Source organism: Polyodon spathula, chromosome 11 (genome assembly GCF_017654505.1).
Source record: "Polyodon spathula isolate WHYD16114869_AA chromosome 11, ASM1765450v1, whole genome shotgun sequence".
Classification (NCBI taxonomy): domain Eukaryota; kingdom Metazoa; phylum Chordata; class Actinopteri; order Acipenseriformes; family Polyodontidae; genus Polyodon; species Polyodon spathula.
In genome coordinates, this window is record NC_054544.1 from 12,166,274 (window position 1) to 12,184,148 (window position 17,875).

Sequence of the window (17,875 nt, forward strand, 5' to 3'; positions counted from 1 at the left end):
TATAATTCTGCTTTAAAAATAAATCATGCATCTCTTTTTTTTCTCTGCTGCAAACTTTCACTTTCTTTTTACTGTCATCTCCCTAAGACTTTCTATTCCACTTTCTTACTGATTTTTTTTTTCTTTTTGGCTTATCATACATCACATAATCAAACTAGATATATAAATGAATCACCAGGTGCACATGATACCAAGAATTGTTGGTTAAGGTAAGAACTTTATAAAATTTTAACAATATGTTAAATATATAAACACAGTTGCAGCAGAGAAAATGTAAATTGTGTATAATTAATAAATAAACAAATAAATAAATAAAGTAATTCAATTACAGTTGTTGTGTGTTTGCTGTAAAATGCAGATATATTGGTGTTTTAACTAAGTATTCGTATTTTATGTATCCTCATCCTCGCTATTCATTTCCCTCCCCCAAAAGATTGATCGTGATTTCAGTCAAATGCAGTGGTCTCCATATCTCAATACTTCCAACAAAACCGAAACAGTCAGGATTTGTGAAACATCTGCCACAAATCGGAAAACAGAAGGCGCTTCCACTGCCTTTTTTTCCGTTTCTGCCGGTGCTAATATGCTTGGAAGCATGGAAGATTTCCCTCCTCCTCCACCAGACCTACTACAGAATCCACCAGAAATGACAGAACCTTCCTCTTCCCCCAAACCCTCAATGTATCAGGGCAAGCATGCACCCCCCAAACAGCAGTATTCAAAGCAACAGAACCTCTTTGAACTAAAACGTCTCTATAAACACATTCACCCTGAAGTCAGAAAAAACCTAGAAAGAGATTATTTTAGTGATGTCACTGAGCTAGAAACAACTCAGGTAGAAACTGACCAAGACATCAGGGGGGATGTCCAGCAGGCCAGATACATGTTTGAGCACACAGGCCATAGCCCCAATAAGTGTATGAGCCCGGAACGAGAATATCTTGAATGGGATGAAATTCTGAAAGGGGAAGTGCAGTCCATGCGCTGGATGTTTGAAAACCAGCCACTGGATTCGATTAAAGACGAAACCCCAGACCAGGAAAATATAACAGACATCTCTCAGCAAGAAATCATTGCAGGAGGGGATGTCAAGTACACCACATGGATGTTTGAGACACAACCTATTGATGCACTAGGCACAGACACCCCAGACTTAACAGAACAATCAGCTCCTGAATTGGCGAGAGGAGATGTTCGCACTGTGACCTGGCTTTTTGAAACACAACCATTAGATATACTGAACACCATTTACCAAGAGGAAGAGCAATCCACACAGATACATGCTGATAATGATATAACTGGAGGGGATGTCAAAACTGCCAGATACTTGTTTGAAACTCAGCATCTAGATGCTCTAGGGCGCACCAACACAGTAGATGAAGGAAACTTCTTGCAACTTAAATCAGAACTTGAAGAAATTAAAGGTGATGTGAAAACAACAACCAGACTTTTTGAAACACAGCCATTGTGTGTTATTAGGGGCACCTCAGGAGAGATGTTAGAAATTACAACTGTTCGTAGAGAAGAAATAGAAAGAGGAGATGTAAGAACATCACACTGGCTGTTTGAAACCCAGCCTCTAGACATGATTAATAAAGATGCCACACAAATAAAAGTCATTTGTGGTGTTTCTATGGAAGATAACATTCAAGGTGGTGTGAACAGGGGGAAGTGGTTATTTGAGACGCAGCCCTTGGATACCATTAAGGAACAATCAGAAACAACTACTATTCAAAAGGAAGAGATCATTGGGGCAGACGTCAGTAAACAGTGCTGGATATTTGAAACACAACCTATGGCTGCTTTAAAAGATGACTCAAACACAAGGCCTGTGCCCACAGAAGAAATTGTGGGAGGTGACGTACAAAAAGCAAGGCATTTATTTGAAACAGTCCCAATGGATTATTTGAGAGAGAGCCAAGAAGTAGGCAAACTCCAAAAGGTAGTTGCCTCTGAAGAAGAAAAAGGTGATGTAAGGCATCAAAAGTGGGTTTTTGAGAGTCAACCACTGGAACATATTAGAGAGGAGAAGAAAGAATACATTCGAACAGTAAATCTTGAAAAACTTGATAAAGGGGATGTCAGCAGCTTCAAGGAGATATTTGAAACCATGGATTTAAGTACATGTGATGAATCTCAGAAAATACAAGTAGAGGGAGTTACCAGTGGTTATGTAAAGTCAAACAAAGTTCTGTTTGAATCTACTCCACTATATGCTGTTCAGGATAGTTTTGGACAGTACCATGAGGTCAAAACGGTCAGAAGAGAAGAAATAGTAAAAGGCGATGTCAGAAGCTGCAAATGGATGTTTGAAACACACCCCATTGACCAGTTTGATGAAAGTATTCAAAAGTTCCAAATAATTAAAGGGATATCCAAACAGGAGATAGAATCAGGTGATGTCAAAACAGCCAAATGGTTGTTTGAAACACAGCCTCTTGATGCCATTAAGTATTTCAGTAATGTAGATGATGGAGAAAGTCAAACAAAAAAATGTGCTGACATTGTGAAAGGTGATGTTAACACCTGCAGGTGGCTGTTTGAGACTCAACCAATGGATAGCCTTTATGAAAAAGCTGATATGAAAAATGAAACAGAGGAAATTCAAAAAGGTGATGTTAAAACCTGTACATGGCTTTTTGAAACACAGGCACTTGATACAATCAGAGATGAGTTAGAAGTTATTATACAAACAGGCACTGTAAGACAGGAAGATATCCAGGGAAGAGATGTTCGAATGGCACGTTTTCTATTTGAGACAGAAAACCTTGAAAACATAAAAGGAGAAGAAGGGAGAGGATTCAGAAGGGTGACTGAAATAGATGTTCAATCTGGAGATGTATCAAGAATGAAATGTATATTTGAGAATCAGACTTCAGATATGATTAGTTCTACTTCTGAAGAAACATTTAAACAACTTAAGTCAATGCAGGCTGAAGACATCCAAAGGGGCAATGTTGTAAACTGTACCTGGCTCTTCGAAAACCAACCAATTGATACCATTAGGGAAAGTTCTGAAGAAAGTAAGTTTACTCGCACAGTTACTGATGTACAAGGAGGTAATGTCAACCAAGGACGTTTCATTTTTGAAACTTTTTCTTTGGATAAGATTCAGGATGAGTCTTCAGAGACAGAAAAACACATTCAGACAATCAGACAGGAAGAGATTGGAAAAGGAGATGTGAAAAACTACACTATGCTGTTTGAAACTCAACCACTTTATGCTATTAGAGACAAAGAAGGTTATTTCCATGAAGTTACCACAGTCACAAAAGAAGAAGTAATGAGTGGAGATGTAGTAGGAGCTAGATGGTTGTTTGAAACAAAACCACTAGATTCAATAAAAGATTCTGATGACGTGTATGTTATTAAAGCTGTTACCCAGGAAGATGTTCAAAAAGGAGATGTAAGCTCTGCTAGATGGCGGTTTGAAACACAACCCTTGGATACAATTGCAGAAGACAGGAAAGTAATAATTCGAACAGTTGATGATGTTCAAGGTGGAGATGTAAAGATCAGCAAGCAAATTTTTGAGTCTAATGAGGTGGATGAGAAACAGTATGTGAGGACAGTAAGTGTTAGTGAAATCCAGCAAGGGGATGTAAGAACAGCCACATGGCTTTTTGAAACACACACAATGGATGAAATACAGGGTGAAGGGTCGGAATACAACAAGATCAAGACAGTTCAAAGGGAAGATGTATTGCAGGGAGATGTCAAACAATCCATATGGCTTTTTGAAAAGCAACCTCTTGATAGCATAAATGAAACTGATGAAACAGATGTCATTGTTGCCCGTGAAGAATTTCCACAAGCTGATGTAAAGACCACCACTTGGCTTTTTGAAACAACCCCCTTCCATGAGTTTAACGAAAGCATCATTGAGAAACATGAAATCATAGGCAAAAGTATCAAAGAAACTCTTCAAGAACTGTACAGTCACAAGGTTGTTGATTCTCATGGAATACTTCTACAAACTGATGAGATTGGAGATGTAAGGATGGCAAAATTTAACCTCATGAATCAGGAAGCCCCAGAAATCCAAAAGGAAGAAATCATAAGAGGAGATCTACAAAGTATAATGATGAATCTGTTGAACAAACAAGACTGTACTGAAAAGGGGATCATAATACATGATGAGGAAAAGGGCCATATAAACACAACTGTAGCTCATCTGTTTAACAAGACAACAGATATCAATATAGAAAAAGAAGAAATAGTCAGGGGTGATATCCAAGAAGCCATTAACAACCTGTTCAAGGAAGATAGTTCAATGAAACCTGGGATTTTGATTCAAGAGGATGAAAGGGGGGATGTTAGAATGACAATATACTCTCTGCTTAATAAAAAAGAAAATGTGTTTGTTAAGAATGAAGATGTAATAAGGGGTAATATAAAAGGTACCATTCAGACCCTTCTTTCCTGTCCAGACAGTCCTGAACTTTCCCAAAAGATAAAAGTAAAGGAACTTGAAAGAGGGAATGTAAGCTTTTACTCAACATGTATAGAATCTGGGGCACTGGATTACCTAAAAATGCTTCAAAAAGAGCCTGAGGAAACTGTTACAGAACCAAATCAAAAAGAGGAAATAATTGGTGGTGATGTTGAGATGACAAAACAAGTCTTAAGAAAAACACAAATGCAAATTGAGCGCACGGTTGCTGAGGAGGATATTGTTCCTGGTGATGTGTATAATACAGTTCAGGTGTTTATGACTGAACCTGAAAGCACAATGGCTAATTTTCAGAAGGAAGAAATTGTAAGGGGGGATTTGAAAGCGACCTTAAAGTCATTAAGTCAGGCCATAAACCAGACAAGCATGGTAGAAAAGGAAGAGGTTGTAAAAGGGGACATACCTGCAGCCTTAAAATCTCTTGAAGAAGCACAATATCAAACCAAAGAAACTGAAAAACCAGAAGTCATTCCAGGTGACATTAGATGTGCACTTGAGTCTTTGGAAAGATCTGTAAACACAAAAGTTGAAGTCAAAACAGAAGACTTGGTGTATGCTGACATCAAGGGCACATTAAAATCATTGGAAGAAGCACAGCATGTAGTAAAAGAGGTAGAAAAAGAAGAAATAATCAGAGGAGATATTCAGACTGCAATTCAAAATCTGATGGCGGCATCTTCTGAAAAGAAACTTTTACAGCAACAAGTAAGTGTACAAGGCAATGTAAAAGGCACCATTCAGAAATTATTAGAACCTCCACCACAGCAAACAATGCAGCATAGGCCTGGTGCGGAAAGAGCAGTGCAAAATACTATAAAATCACTCTATGACATGCATGAGCAAAATCACATGGAAAAGGAGGAGACTGTGGTACAAAGAGATGTGCAAGGCACAATGAAGAAAGGTCTGGAAGGGAAACAGCAAAGCCGTGTTGAGTATTGTACTGGTGTTTCTGAAAATGTCAAAGGAGAAGTGAAAACGAATTTTCATTCTCAACAAGACATCCGAGAATATTCTGTTGTGAATATAAATGAACAGGAGATAGCAAAGCAAGTTCCAGCTGCTAAAAAGCAGGTTCAGAAAATAGAATGTAATGCTGGCAGTGAGATTCAGAAACCTGGAAGCAGCAACAAATCAGTAAATATCAAGTCCTTAACACAGGATGCTGCTTTACACACTGATCACTTCAATAAGACTAAAATGGGAGTGACTCATAAGGTTCAAAATTCAAAGGAGACAATTACCAGCGAACAATCACTGATACAAAAGTCTACCACAGCAGCCAGTTCATTAATTAAAATAAAAACAAACATTACTAATCAAGACACTGAAATACCAACAATTGCAATATCTAAAACACAAAATGTAATAAAAAGGAGTTCACCATTTAAATCAACCAACATGGAACTTACACAAGAAGAAAAGACAGTAAAGGGGGTGCAAGAGACAGTGGTGGAACAGAAAAATTATGTACAAATGCATGATTTGTCACTAAAGTCTAATAAGACTTCCAAGACTGATTTTAAAAGTTATCAGTCAGGGAAAAAGGCCCTTCACTTGGAAACGATAGACAAAAAGAAAATGAAACCAGAATTACATTTTCCACCACCACCACCACCTCCTCCACCCTCTGTGCAGTCATCTGATTCTGAACTTCCTTTGCCTCCATCACCTCCATTGGTGATGGAAACAGACAATCAAATAATCCCACCTCCACAACCTTCTGTGCTGAATAAAGACAATGATCTTCTCCCCCCTCCTCCACCTCCACCTCCTCCTCCTGTTGAATCTGCAAGGTCTGAGGATGAACATTTCCCTCCACCTCCTTCCCCAATCCCCCTGATCAAGATTAAACTAGACCAAAGACAACTACAACCTCCACCAGCACAGCAGGAATTAGAGTATATGGCTTCTCATCAATCTTCTGCAGCAGCAAGAAAAATGACCTTCAAACCAGAGAAGGCACCCCATGTATACAAAGTTGTAAAACTCAACCCACCAAAACAAAGAGAAGAACCAAAACACAAAGAGCAGCATAAACACGTACCTCAAGTATCAAAACCAAGTACCCTAAAAACATTGCACACTCAAGTCCAACAGGCCTTAACTACCACAGTCACGGATACAACCACAACAAATGCTTCTTCCACAAACACTACAGAAGTTAATTTACTTAAAAAAGCAAACCAACGTGAGGAAGATGTAAAAAGACAAATCCAAATTGAGACCGAAGTATTATCATTATCTCAGTCTTTGGCAGGAAGAATCCTGCCAAAGGTACAAAACGAAGAAACTCCTTCACCATCAGTGAAAAAGGTTTTTGTGCCCATAATGAAGTTACCTCCACCCACTGTCAAATTGCCACCAACAAAAGCTAAGCCATACGTAAGAAAATTCAAAACCCCACTAATGATCGCAGAAGAGAAATATCGTATGCAAAGGGAGGAAACTGAGAAAATGAAAGAAGGAAAACCATCCCCCAGTACATTATCAAGTCAAGAGGAAACAAAGGCATTAATCCAACTGGAATCGGAGAAGACTATAGAAAGTATAAGAAAGGAACAATCAGAAAAAACATCATTAGCTATAAGTAAAGAGCAATTAAAAAAGGCCACCTCAACTGTAATTAAAGAACAATTGGAAAAGGCTTCATCAGCTCTAAGTAAAGAGCAGTCCCTGAACAAGCAGCATATTTCTTTGAAGGAATCTGTATCCTCCACTGATAATCAGAGAGCGTCAGCTGAATCAACAGCTGTTTCTTCCACTCACACATCTTCTCTTTCTTCTACTAAACATCACACTTCTGCTGTTTCGTCTACTAGACATCAGAACATGACTGTTTCTTCCAGTGAACATCAAACTACTTCTGTCATTGAAACGCATCCTTCTACAACACTGTTTGTATCATCTACTGCTGAGCAACTGGAAAGTATCTTAAACACCTGTTCGGATGGCCAAATCACTAAGCAAGAGATATTACATGGCTTTAAAGATCTTAGTCAGAATGAGAGTTCCAAGAAAAACAGTAGTTCTCATAAAGAGGAACAGGTTCAAGTTTCTAATCAGCCATCAAAAATACCCAAAGTAACTCCTAGATTTAAAGTAAAAACTTTCAAGATGCCAAATGATAAACATGATGAAACTAATATTAAGGACAAAAGCACACAAAGAATGGATCAACATAAAGATGTCACTATAGCTAATGTTCCTGAAGATGCACATTTGACAACAAGCATAAAGCAACATGTGGCGAGTGAAATCTATATAAAAAATGTAGAACAAATAACAAATTTTGAGCAACACTCAACCACAAGAGAGCATAGACAAGATCACCAGTCTCAAGAGTTGACAGAGAAACCAAAGCGTGAAGAACCAGTTCACATCAATGTCAAAGTGATCCCAAAAGAAACAAAACCACCTGTTTCAGGAAAATCAACTCAAGACCACGAAGAAGTACTGAAGCAAAAGTCTTTTAAGTTACTCCAAAAGGAACAGCAAAAAATCAGTGAAAGCAAGGTCCAGAGACGTTTTCAGCAACACAACACCGTTCACCTTCAGAAGCAATTAAACACCTCTGAAAAACTGAAACAAAAAGATGAACCAGATATAGAAGAGAATATCCATGTTATGTCAAAACCTTCAAATGAAGAGACCAGGGTAATTCCAATTAAAGTGACAGAAAAACAAATGCATAAAGGAGAGGAGGTTAAACCTGTGACAGATGTCACGGATGCTTTAAGAAAACGTGAGGAAGTTCAACAAATACTATTTCACATTAAAGCGCTGGAGATAGGAAAAATTGATCTAAATGCAGCAAAGGTGTTTCTGAGCAAAATTCCTGAATGGTTAGTAGATCAGACAGGAAAGGATGTTTTAGATAAAGTTAGAGGAGAGGGTAATTTGCAGAAAATAAAAGAAGCAATTGTATACATAAAAAATCAAGCATATGCAAAGCTTGTATATTTTGATAGCAGTATACACACAACGCCTGTAAAGCCTGTTAGTGAAAAGGACTCAATCAGTGGGGCAACGCCAAAAATATCTAAAATAAGTATTGGCTCAAGCAAGTTTGATACTCGTAGAAAAACTGAAACCATAGAAGAAAAGAAGACATGGCATGGAAGTGTGAAGCAAGAGTTTTATGAAGCAAAAACTGTAGATCAAAGAATTCCCTCTCCTTTAGTAAGAATACGTTCCCCATCACCTTCATATATAACAATTGAATCCACTGCACGACAAACAGAATCCCCTCAAAGAGTTATCACTTCTCCACCACCTCTAATGCAAAGAGTAGCTACACCCCCTGCACTTCCTCCATGGAGATCAGAGACACCAACCTCTAGGATTAGCAGAGCGTCTGCCACACCATCACCACCTATAAGTCGAGCTGAAAAACTTGCAAAGCTAAAGGATACCACTGCAAAATTGCATCAGGGAGTTTCACAGCCTCAGCTTGCCCCACCTGTGCTGGTCACTGAGAAAAAATCTGAAATCATTGTGTCTCCAGCATCCCTCCGTCGGCAAATAAAGATTGAGACTCATGTTGTGGAGACCACCACCTCCAATGTCATGTCAGAGTCTTCAGTAATGTCTGGCACAGTCAAGGATATAAGAGAGCTCTATGAAGAAGCTGTAAAAGCAGACAAACATAAAATATACTCTTGCAAGGGTCCCATTGACATTCCTGAGCATCTGGGTCCAGATGCAAAGCTAAAGGATGATTTCCCTAAGGTAGATTTATCAGAACTTCTCCACAGGTTTGAAACACCAATGGAGAAGGTTTATGTTAGAAAGGAGCCAATTGTAATAGCTGAGAGACTCGGAAGTGACAACGAAGAGGAAGTTGAAAAGAAAACGCTTCAAATAGAGGACATGCCAGCTCTTGATATTAAAGCCATTAAGACAGTGTTTGAAAGTGGTGCACAAAGTTACCATGTCAAAGAGGAGAAGCAAAAATCTGCCAAAACTGAGTCAGGATTGATGTCTGGTGAAAAGGGCTCAATGGAAAATTCCCCACAGCCGAGACAGAAAGAAGTCTGTCAAGAGAAATCATGGGAGCCAACATCATACTGTCAAATGAAAGAACAGTTTTCAGGGGTTAATGAATTTGGCAACAGAATAACAGGGTTGAAAAGTGCCACCACTATGTCTCAGCATTCTGAAAACATTAAAAAGCGACGTGCACCCCCGACATATTCGGACGTTCTTAAAGGGAATATACCAGCACTAGATGTTCCTATTAATGCATCACCTGAAGAACTGCTTAAGAATTTTCACGAGACGTGGCAAGAAAGTGAAAGAGTATTCAAAAGCCTGGGATATAATGTTTCAGAGACAGAAGAGAGTACATCACAGATGGTCATGCATCAAGAAGGGACATTTGTGACTGGTAACTTAAATAAACAGCATGTAGACCTTGTACATAACATGGGTGTGGTTTGCTTAATCCTGTAATGTACACATTTAATGCACACATTTGGACTAATGTGCTCTTTTTTACTCTTTTCTTTATTTTGCTTCTCTTTTGTTTGACGATTAACAATTAAGACCTACAAATTGTGAACCTTTTTATCATCAATATTATATTTTTGGTACTCTTTAGATGCCTTTATAAGTTCACTAGTTATTCATGAAACATGTAACTTCACAGTAATGTTTTCCAATGATAAGCACATATTGTAATGCTATAGCCCTGTTTCTGTTGCAACATTTAAATTCAGCACACACAAACCATTGCAAAAAAAAGCGTTTTCACATGCATATCAACTTGTAACTACTGAATACAAAGATATCAGCATCAGCACAGTTTCCCTACACCTATTAAATGTCATTAAGTATGCTTTACAACTCACAAAGCACAGCAACCCCAGCCTCTGCCCTGTTCAGATGTTATGGATACGAATGGCATGTGTCACTGATAATATCTGTTCTGAACAACTACCAAGAGATGCTATCAAGGTGCATGTACACCCGCACACAGCCAAAAACACATTCCCTATTGAACAATATGTTACATTTTGGTGAGTGGTACACTCACAAAATAATCAAACACACACTAGGAAAAAAAAACATTCCTGGAGTAAAAAAAGTAGCGAGTTAAAACCCCACAATTAGTGTATCAGCTCAGTACTATTTGTAGTCATGTTTAAATGATAGACACCAAGGGCATTTTTATGGGCTGACACAGGACGTTTGGAACAAACACGCATGAATGAACAAATAAAAAAAAAACATGTATTGTTTTTTCTGGATTCAGACATAGAATTAGGGTGGAAGGAGAAGGTCGTAGCACAACTTCAATTTTGTCTACAATATTGATCTACTGCAGTGACAAAATCCATTCTCTTAATTACTTAAAAGAGTAATTACCCAATTGTGTTCTATCCAATTTATTAATCATTGAATAATCTCAACAGAACAACGAGGTCCAGTGACTCCACATACAAACAGCAAACCCCTCATAGTACAACTTTACTGATTTCAAATGATTTCAAGGTTTAAAAAGTGGGTATTATTTTTTTAATTACAATTTTGAAAAAGCACTCTTAACCCATTCCCCCCTTTACCACTGCTAATACAGATCACATTGTTACAGCAATCATTTTTCATCATTTATACATTTATCCTAAAAATGCATAATTACCTCCATTTACTATTTAGCGCTGTCATAAGTCCAACAATTAAAATGAATAGAGAAATCCGATATTTGATAATTTGGATAGAGGATGAGACTGCATGCTGTTCATCATTGAAGTTATTAAGACCTTCTTATTTCCTCTACCTTATGGCGGGAAGCGTTTTATCTTCATGAACCTGCCAAGTTAATCTATAAATTAACTTTTAGTCAATTTCACGTATTGGTTCACATTTGTTATCTATTCAACCGAAATGTCTGTTCTTGCACTTTTACTGTATGTTACCTTGAATATGCCCAGCAGTTGTTTGTTTGAATCCATTTATATTTCCCTTAACATTTTTTAAATATACAGTGTAGTGTAGTTTATTGTAAGAAGAACAAATATTCTCCATGTACTCATAGTTAGAATATACTCATTATATATCTCAGATTTGCATTATTAGTCACACACAGACAATTAGTGATATAGCTAGAGTCCAGATAAATGTATAATACAATACTGATAGTCATAATTATAATAGATGCAGTATTCCTGTTTGTGTGTGGTTATTTTTTTGTATGTTCCACTAAGCTTAACAAAGGCATGTTCTGAGAGGTGCTGATAATTAATGTGTGAATATTTGTTTTTGTATTAGGTTTTTTGTGTACTATTCAGTTGAACTGAAAGGTGGCACTAAAAACCATTGTCCCGTAGTTTTTCAATATGTGTGTGTGCGCGTGCGTGTGTGTGCATGTGTGTGCATATGTGTGCGTGCTTGCACGTGCGTGTGTGTGCACTGAAGAAGGACTTGTAGGCCAAAACATCCTGATATAATAGATATCTATGTCAACTTTTTCTTTTTGATTTTGCTCATTTTGGTACTCAAAAGTGCTCCTTTGCCAAAAAGAAAAAACTAAAACGAGTAAAACCATGAGTTTTCACGAGGAAACGGTTTATTATGCCATATTATATATATATATATATATATATATATATATATACACACACACACACACACACACACACACACATTCATGAGCATGCACTGTAAGATGTTTCATTTTTATAGCCATGATACAAAAATGTACATTATCTCTGGAGCGGATTTAGATCCATCACTGTTTAGATCAATTGAATGGACTGCCATTGTCTCTAACATAGATTAGTGTGTTACTCTGTACATTTTAACATTTGTAAGTTTAACATTACTGTACTTTGATCTAGAAAATAAAAGTTCCAGAGCTGGAGACGTGCACCGTTTGTCAAAAGAAAGTTTATCCAATGGAGAGCCTGATCGCAGACAAGCACACATTTCATAAGTCCTGCTTCCGCTGCCAACACTGCAAAAGCAAATTAAGGTAACAATTGTCTTTTATGTATGAAATCTTTTTGTACAGACACCTGACAAAGTAATGTTTCCCAGGTCAGGGATCAAATTATGGTTTTGGGCACTAACAGTATGTATGTGGTTGTAAGGCTAACACAATTTAACATTAATTTGTTGTTTGGAGGTACTCAGACAGCAAGGAAAATGTCATGGAGTGCCTCAAAACACAAAACCCTGTTATAAGAAAACATGCATTTTTTTTTATTGTAGCCAGTGGGCAAAACTCCACTCATTAAACCAACAACAAAAGATCAAACAAGCAAGGCTGATTGGATTTGTGAAAGAATAAGATTACACCAGGCTTTAAAACATTTTTGTATCAGCTTTGTTTACTGGACAATTAATCCCTCTGTTGTTTTACCAGCCTAGGGAATTATGCCTCTCTCCATGGACAAATGTACTGCAAGCCTCATTTTAAACAGCTCTTCAAGTCCAAAGGTAATTATGATGAAGGATTTGGACACAAACCACATAAAGAATTATGGAGTTCGAAAAACGAGAGCAACAGTGTGAAAAACACCACTGTAAACTCCTCACCTGAAAAAGCCACTGTTGACAAGAGTAATTACAATATCGAAAACAAACCAAGTGAAGAGAAACAGGTGACAGTTACAGAACAAAATAACTATGTTAACTCACCTGACCATGAGAAGAAATCTACAAATAAATTATCAATTAATTGGCCTCCCTCCGCAGATACACCCAAGAAAACATTTCTCATTGAAGAAGATGTTAAGATAGCAAAGCCAAACTGGCCTCCAGAAGTAGCAAGCTCAAATACAACCAATGATAAAAAGCTGTCAAAAGCACCATTATTGGAAAGAAATAGTAATGCAAATGGGGAAACCAGTAGTCATCAAAATGATAAAAATGAAATGAAGGCAGAAGCCATGGAAATTGTACAGGGAAATGGTGAACCGACACCAGCTGTTGGTTTGGAACCTGTAGAAAGTGAGAAAGAAGTTGAAAAGGAGTTTGAGAAGGATTCTGACCAGAGTGAATTGTTGAAAGAAAAGGAGGAGGAAAATAAGGTGACAGAGGAAGTAAATGAGACTGGAGAAGAGGAATGCTTGCAAGTGGATGGAACAGATGGGAATGAAAGTGAGAGTGTTGAAAGTGTGTGTGAAAGAGCAGAGCCGCAAGAAGGGAATGAGAATGAACCAGGCACAGAGTCAGTGCAAGTCACTATAATTCATGATGAGGAAACAGAGAGCAGTCAGAAAAATTCCAACAACAATAACAACCATTATCAATTTGAGCATGAGATGTATAGCACACACAAAACCAAAGACACAGAAAAATCATTAAAACAAATAGGAGATAACCTAATAACAACAACCCAAGACTCTGACACAACAGTAACAGAGGCAGCAGGTGTTGGTGATTGCAAAGAACTTAATAAGGACTTGGATTGGACTGTAACAGATGATCTTTTAATGCAAACTGAACAAGTCACTTCTCCCCTACCATCTGGTGCCAAATGTTTAGAAGACAGTTCCAAGGACAGTGTTAATACTGCAGCATTATGTATAGATCCTTCTGAGAGAAATCCCTTTGCATTGGGAAATGAGCCCATGCAGGTGTCATCCAGCTTTCTTGAAGATATATTTTCAGGGCTAGCCAATAATCCCAATTTGTATTCTGATTTCCAAGGATCTGCAATGGAAAAGCCCTTTGGTTCTTTGTTGGATGACCTTTTGGATTTTGGGATTAAGGAAAATGAAACCACTCCGATTAATGCAAGTAAATCAGAAGATGTAGTAAAGAATGATACACTTCTCGACTTCTTAGGCACAGATTGTTTCAGTGTGTCAGGGCAAAACAGCATTGTTTTTAATGATGAACCAGAGAAGCTCACTGTAGAAGAGCAGATTAAGAGGCATCGATACTACGATGATGAAGATTGAGATGTTTTAACCCAAAGAGGGTTGATTATATGATGTCCAAAAATGATTTCTACCTTTGTTGGTTCTTAAATTACCTTTTTTTTAACTGAAATGTCATATTTTACAATGAAGTCCATGGAGAAATGAATTGAATCCATATAAATGTAACTTGCATATCATCAGGAATCTATTTTGTACTATTTTCCTATCCTATGTTCTGTTTATTATCTTTATTGCATTATTTGAAGTTTGTAGACCATCTTGCCTGTAAAAGCACCTGGAGTGCAAACTAGAAAAAAAGTATCCAAGCAATATTATCATTTGTTCTTTCTAATGCATATACTGCACCTGCTTGATATTTTTTTATGTATCTATTTTCTTTTAAAACGTCAAATATTTAACAATTTTATTCTAAGTACAAGTATGATTTTTTTTTTTTTTTTAGATTAGGAAGCATTGCAATTCCGTTTGAAACTAGATTTACTTTGTTTTTCCAGCTTTCATATTTGTAGACTGGCTTGGTACCAGTAATACTTATTATTTTGTCACAGAGTTATGCAAAATAAAAAGCACTTTTTAAAGTATGGATTGGAATTATGTTTTGGTTAGATATGTAAGAACCTACATATTTTACACACTGAGTTGTTAAAGCTGAGAACAAGATAATCAAGTAACATAACCAACAAGCAAGTATTTGTTACTCATTTATTTAAATTATTTCATTATTCTTATTTCTCAAAAGTAGTTAATTAATTTAATTTGACTAAGCTTAAAAGTGACCTTTCTTGATCTTAGGACTGCGCCACCCTCCTGGCAGATGACTGACGCACACCCTACATACCCAATAGGTCCTTTCCCCCACAATAGGTCTCACTACTCATGATTGCCATTTGCCATAGGGGTGAAGGTAATCAGCAAGTGACCAACACAGGCCAACTCCTTAGATTAGTGTTTTATTGATTGTGTTTGCTAAAGTGCCCACCATCCATAGCGAGACTTGCAGAATATTTAAAAATAGCACATCTCAAATACCAATATCAGCATTATGAGTGTCTTCCATATTTACCAATTGAGTCACACACCTTCAAATAACAAGGACTATAAACCACCCAGACCAGTTCAGCCAAGGTCATTATCTTAACACTAGTTTTGAACACTTTGATTCAAGCCACTACAAAAGCAATACACAGAATTGCAATGAGCACTATCGATATGAACATTTTTTGCTGTTTATAATCTAGCAGTCAGTGGCAGCTACAGAAGATATTATGACTGAATTCTAATGTCTATTGTTAAAGCCCTGTCTTTTGGTTGGCTAATCTTTAGTTATGTCTATTATGGCCTTTTCTAAAGTGATATTTAACACTTTTTAAATCCATGAAACTGCTACATTAAAAATCAGTTACTATTTGCATTTGAATTGTTCAGAATAACAAAAAAAAAAATACCATCCAAGGCAATTTCAATGTGTATTAAAATGTAATGCGCTGTAGCTAATTGTTTCTCAACCTACTAATCGTTTTACTTTGTTTACATGTTGTTTCATTCTGCCCGGCTTTATTCAGTCCACAGCACAGAGAAACAAAACACACAGGAAATAAAACACAGAACTATGTGACAGAGAGCAAGGCCAGGGATTTAAACTTAAAAACTATTTTCTCATTCCTATGACTGTCCACGTCATAATAAAATTAAAAACCTTATGAATAAAACCTTTGGCATCAGAAAGTGAACTGCATTTGAGATAATGCATCTAACTGTAGTGCCCACTGTGGATGTTAATGCTTTAATCAGTTTCAGCTGACAGTTATAATAGACTGAGTGTGATCTGTGTTAAGTTACTTTCACAACCCATTGCCTGGAATATATTCCATTTTTTTAAAGCACTTCAATTGGGTACTGCGACATTATAAACCATTAGAAACAGCTGAATGAAAAACAAAATCCACATTCATGAGATTGGATATACCTTCTAAATCTAAGGCATATTGTCAGAGATATGTATTCTCTCAAATGGAATATAAACCAGGGATAAATGTGTTAAACAGCCGTCTCACTGTGAAAATAACAGAACAGCCCATCGCAACAGATAAAGGTTGTATTGGAATTCTTTTTATTTTTTAGGTTTCTTTTTTTGGTAACATGATATTACTAAGTTTACAGTAATGATTTACTTATCTGAACAAATTGATTTTACAAACACTCTTTTTACCAACAAACTAGACTTTACTGTAGCACTGCTACTAATAGTATTAGGAGTGGTGGTATGTTTATAAAGCCATAGCTAAAGGCAGTTGTATGAAACAATTAGTTTGGCACTTATATGTGGTGAATATCTAAATAGTTCCAATTGGATCTAATTTCTATTGCCCCCACATACACAATGTTAATAAAAAAAATGATTGCAAAGAAACTATTAAATCCAGCCTAGGGAAGAAAATGCCATTATTGAAAGACACAGCGACATTCTTACAGATGTTGTGCTTTGTTCTTTTATTCATCACCAAGTTTATGACATGCATTTTTATTTGTATTTCCTTGGTTATCTACTAGTCCCAACAAAAAACTGTTATTAAAATTAGCCTGTAAGGATAAAGACATTTTTATTAATTGGGGGATTCAGCTAGACATTCCAACTTTTTGACAGAGATAAAAAAATTTAAATAAAAAATTATTCTTTACAGTACAGTCACAGTATAGAACATAGTTTCACATTTCACAGTTCACAAACACATGTCAACTGTTAAATCCTACCACTTGTCACCTCTTATGTACCACTGCACTCACCTCAATGGTTTTGTAGCAACTGACTCCCACCCCTTTGCTGGTCGAATTCACCTGCTTTTATACCTGCCAACTTTATCACATGACATAAAATCCATTAAAAAAAACAAATAAAAAAACAAATAAAAAAAAACCCAAAAAACAGGATGGCATTGTAAATCTACTACAAAAAAGTGCTTTAATTAAAATAAACCCAATATAATGTGTTTTAGACAATATATACAATAATCCAAAAGAAACCCCTATTAAATCTACAAGAAATATCACTCTAAATTTACAATCGCCAAGCAAATTTTCAATCAAACAACAAATTAAATCAGTAAATTAATAAAAGTAATGCTGAATGGGTAGGAGTTAGCATTTTCATTCTTAAACAAAATAAAAAGCAAAGACAATAATAACATATAATCATGTATACTGTTACTATATATACCACTATTACCCTACAAATAATACATAATATTATACTGTATTTGGTCAAGTATTCTGTGACCTGGATCTGGAAGTCAAATGCCAACAGTTTTCCACAATCCTTACACTGTATGTTACTTTTTATGTGTGTCAATGACATTCTTGGCTCACTGAGCTTGTGAACTACGAAGCAGGAAGGATGGATGGACAGATGGAAAGCATCATTTATATATATAATATATATATATATATATATATATATATATATATATATATATAATATATATATACTGTATAAAGCCTCACTCTGCATGGCTGCCAATAAATATAAACCAGG

At 36.6% G+C, this 17,875-nt stretch overlaps 1 protein-coding gene across 3 annotated transcripts in view; it reads left to right on the forward strand.

Annotated features, from left to right (window-relative positions):
• Positions 1–12,913, forward strand: part of LOC121323073 (xin actin-binding repeat-containing protein 2-like) — a 39,585-nt gene extending 26,672 nt beyond the window's left edge. For 2 of the 3 annotated variants that reach the window (XM_041263802.1, XM_041263804.1), the window contains 3 exons: positions 434–9,842; positions 12,295–12,428; positions 12,822–12,913. In XM_041263802.1, coding sequence (XP_041119736.1) covers positions 434–9,842; positions 12,295–12,389 — 9,504 coding nt within the window. In that variant the 3' untranslated portion in view covers positions 12,390–12,428; positions 12,822–12,913. Of the gene's footprint in view, positions 1–433; positions 9,843–12,294; positions 12,429–12,667; positions 12,761–12,821 lie in introns of those variants that run through there. The other variant, XM_041263803.1, reaches the window with a different exon arrangement.
• The last annotated feature ends 4,962 nt before the right edge of the window (positions 12,914–17,875 follow it).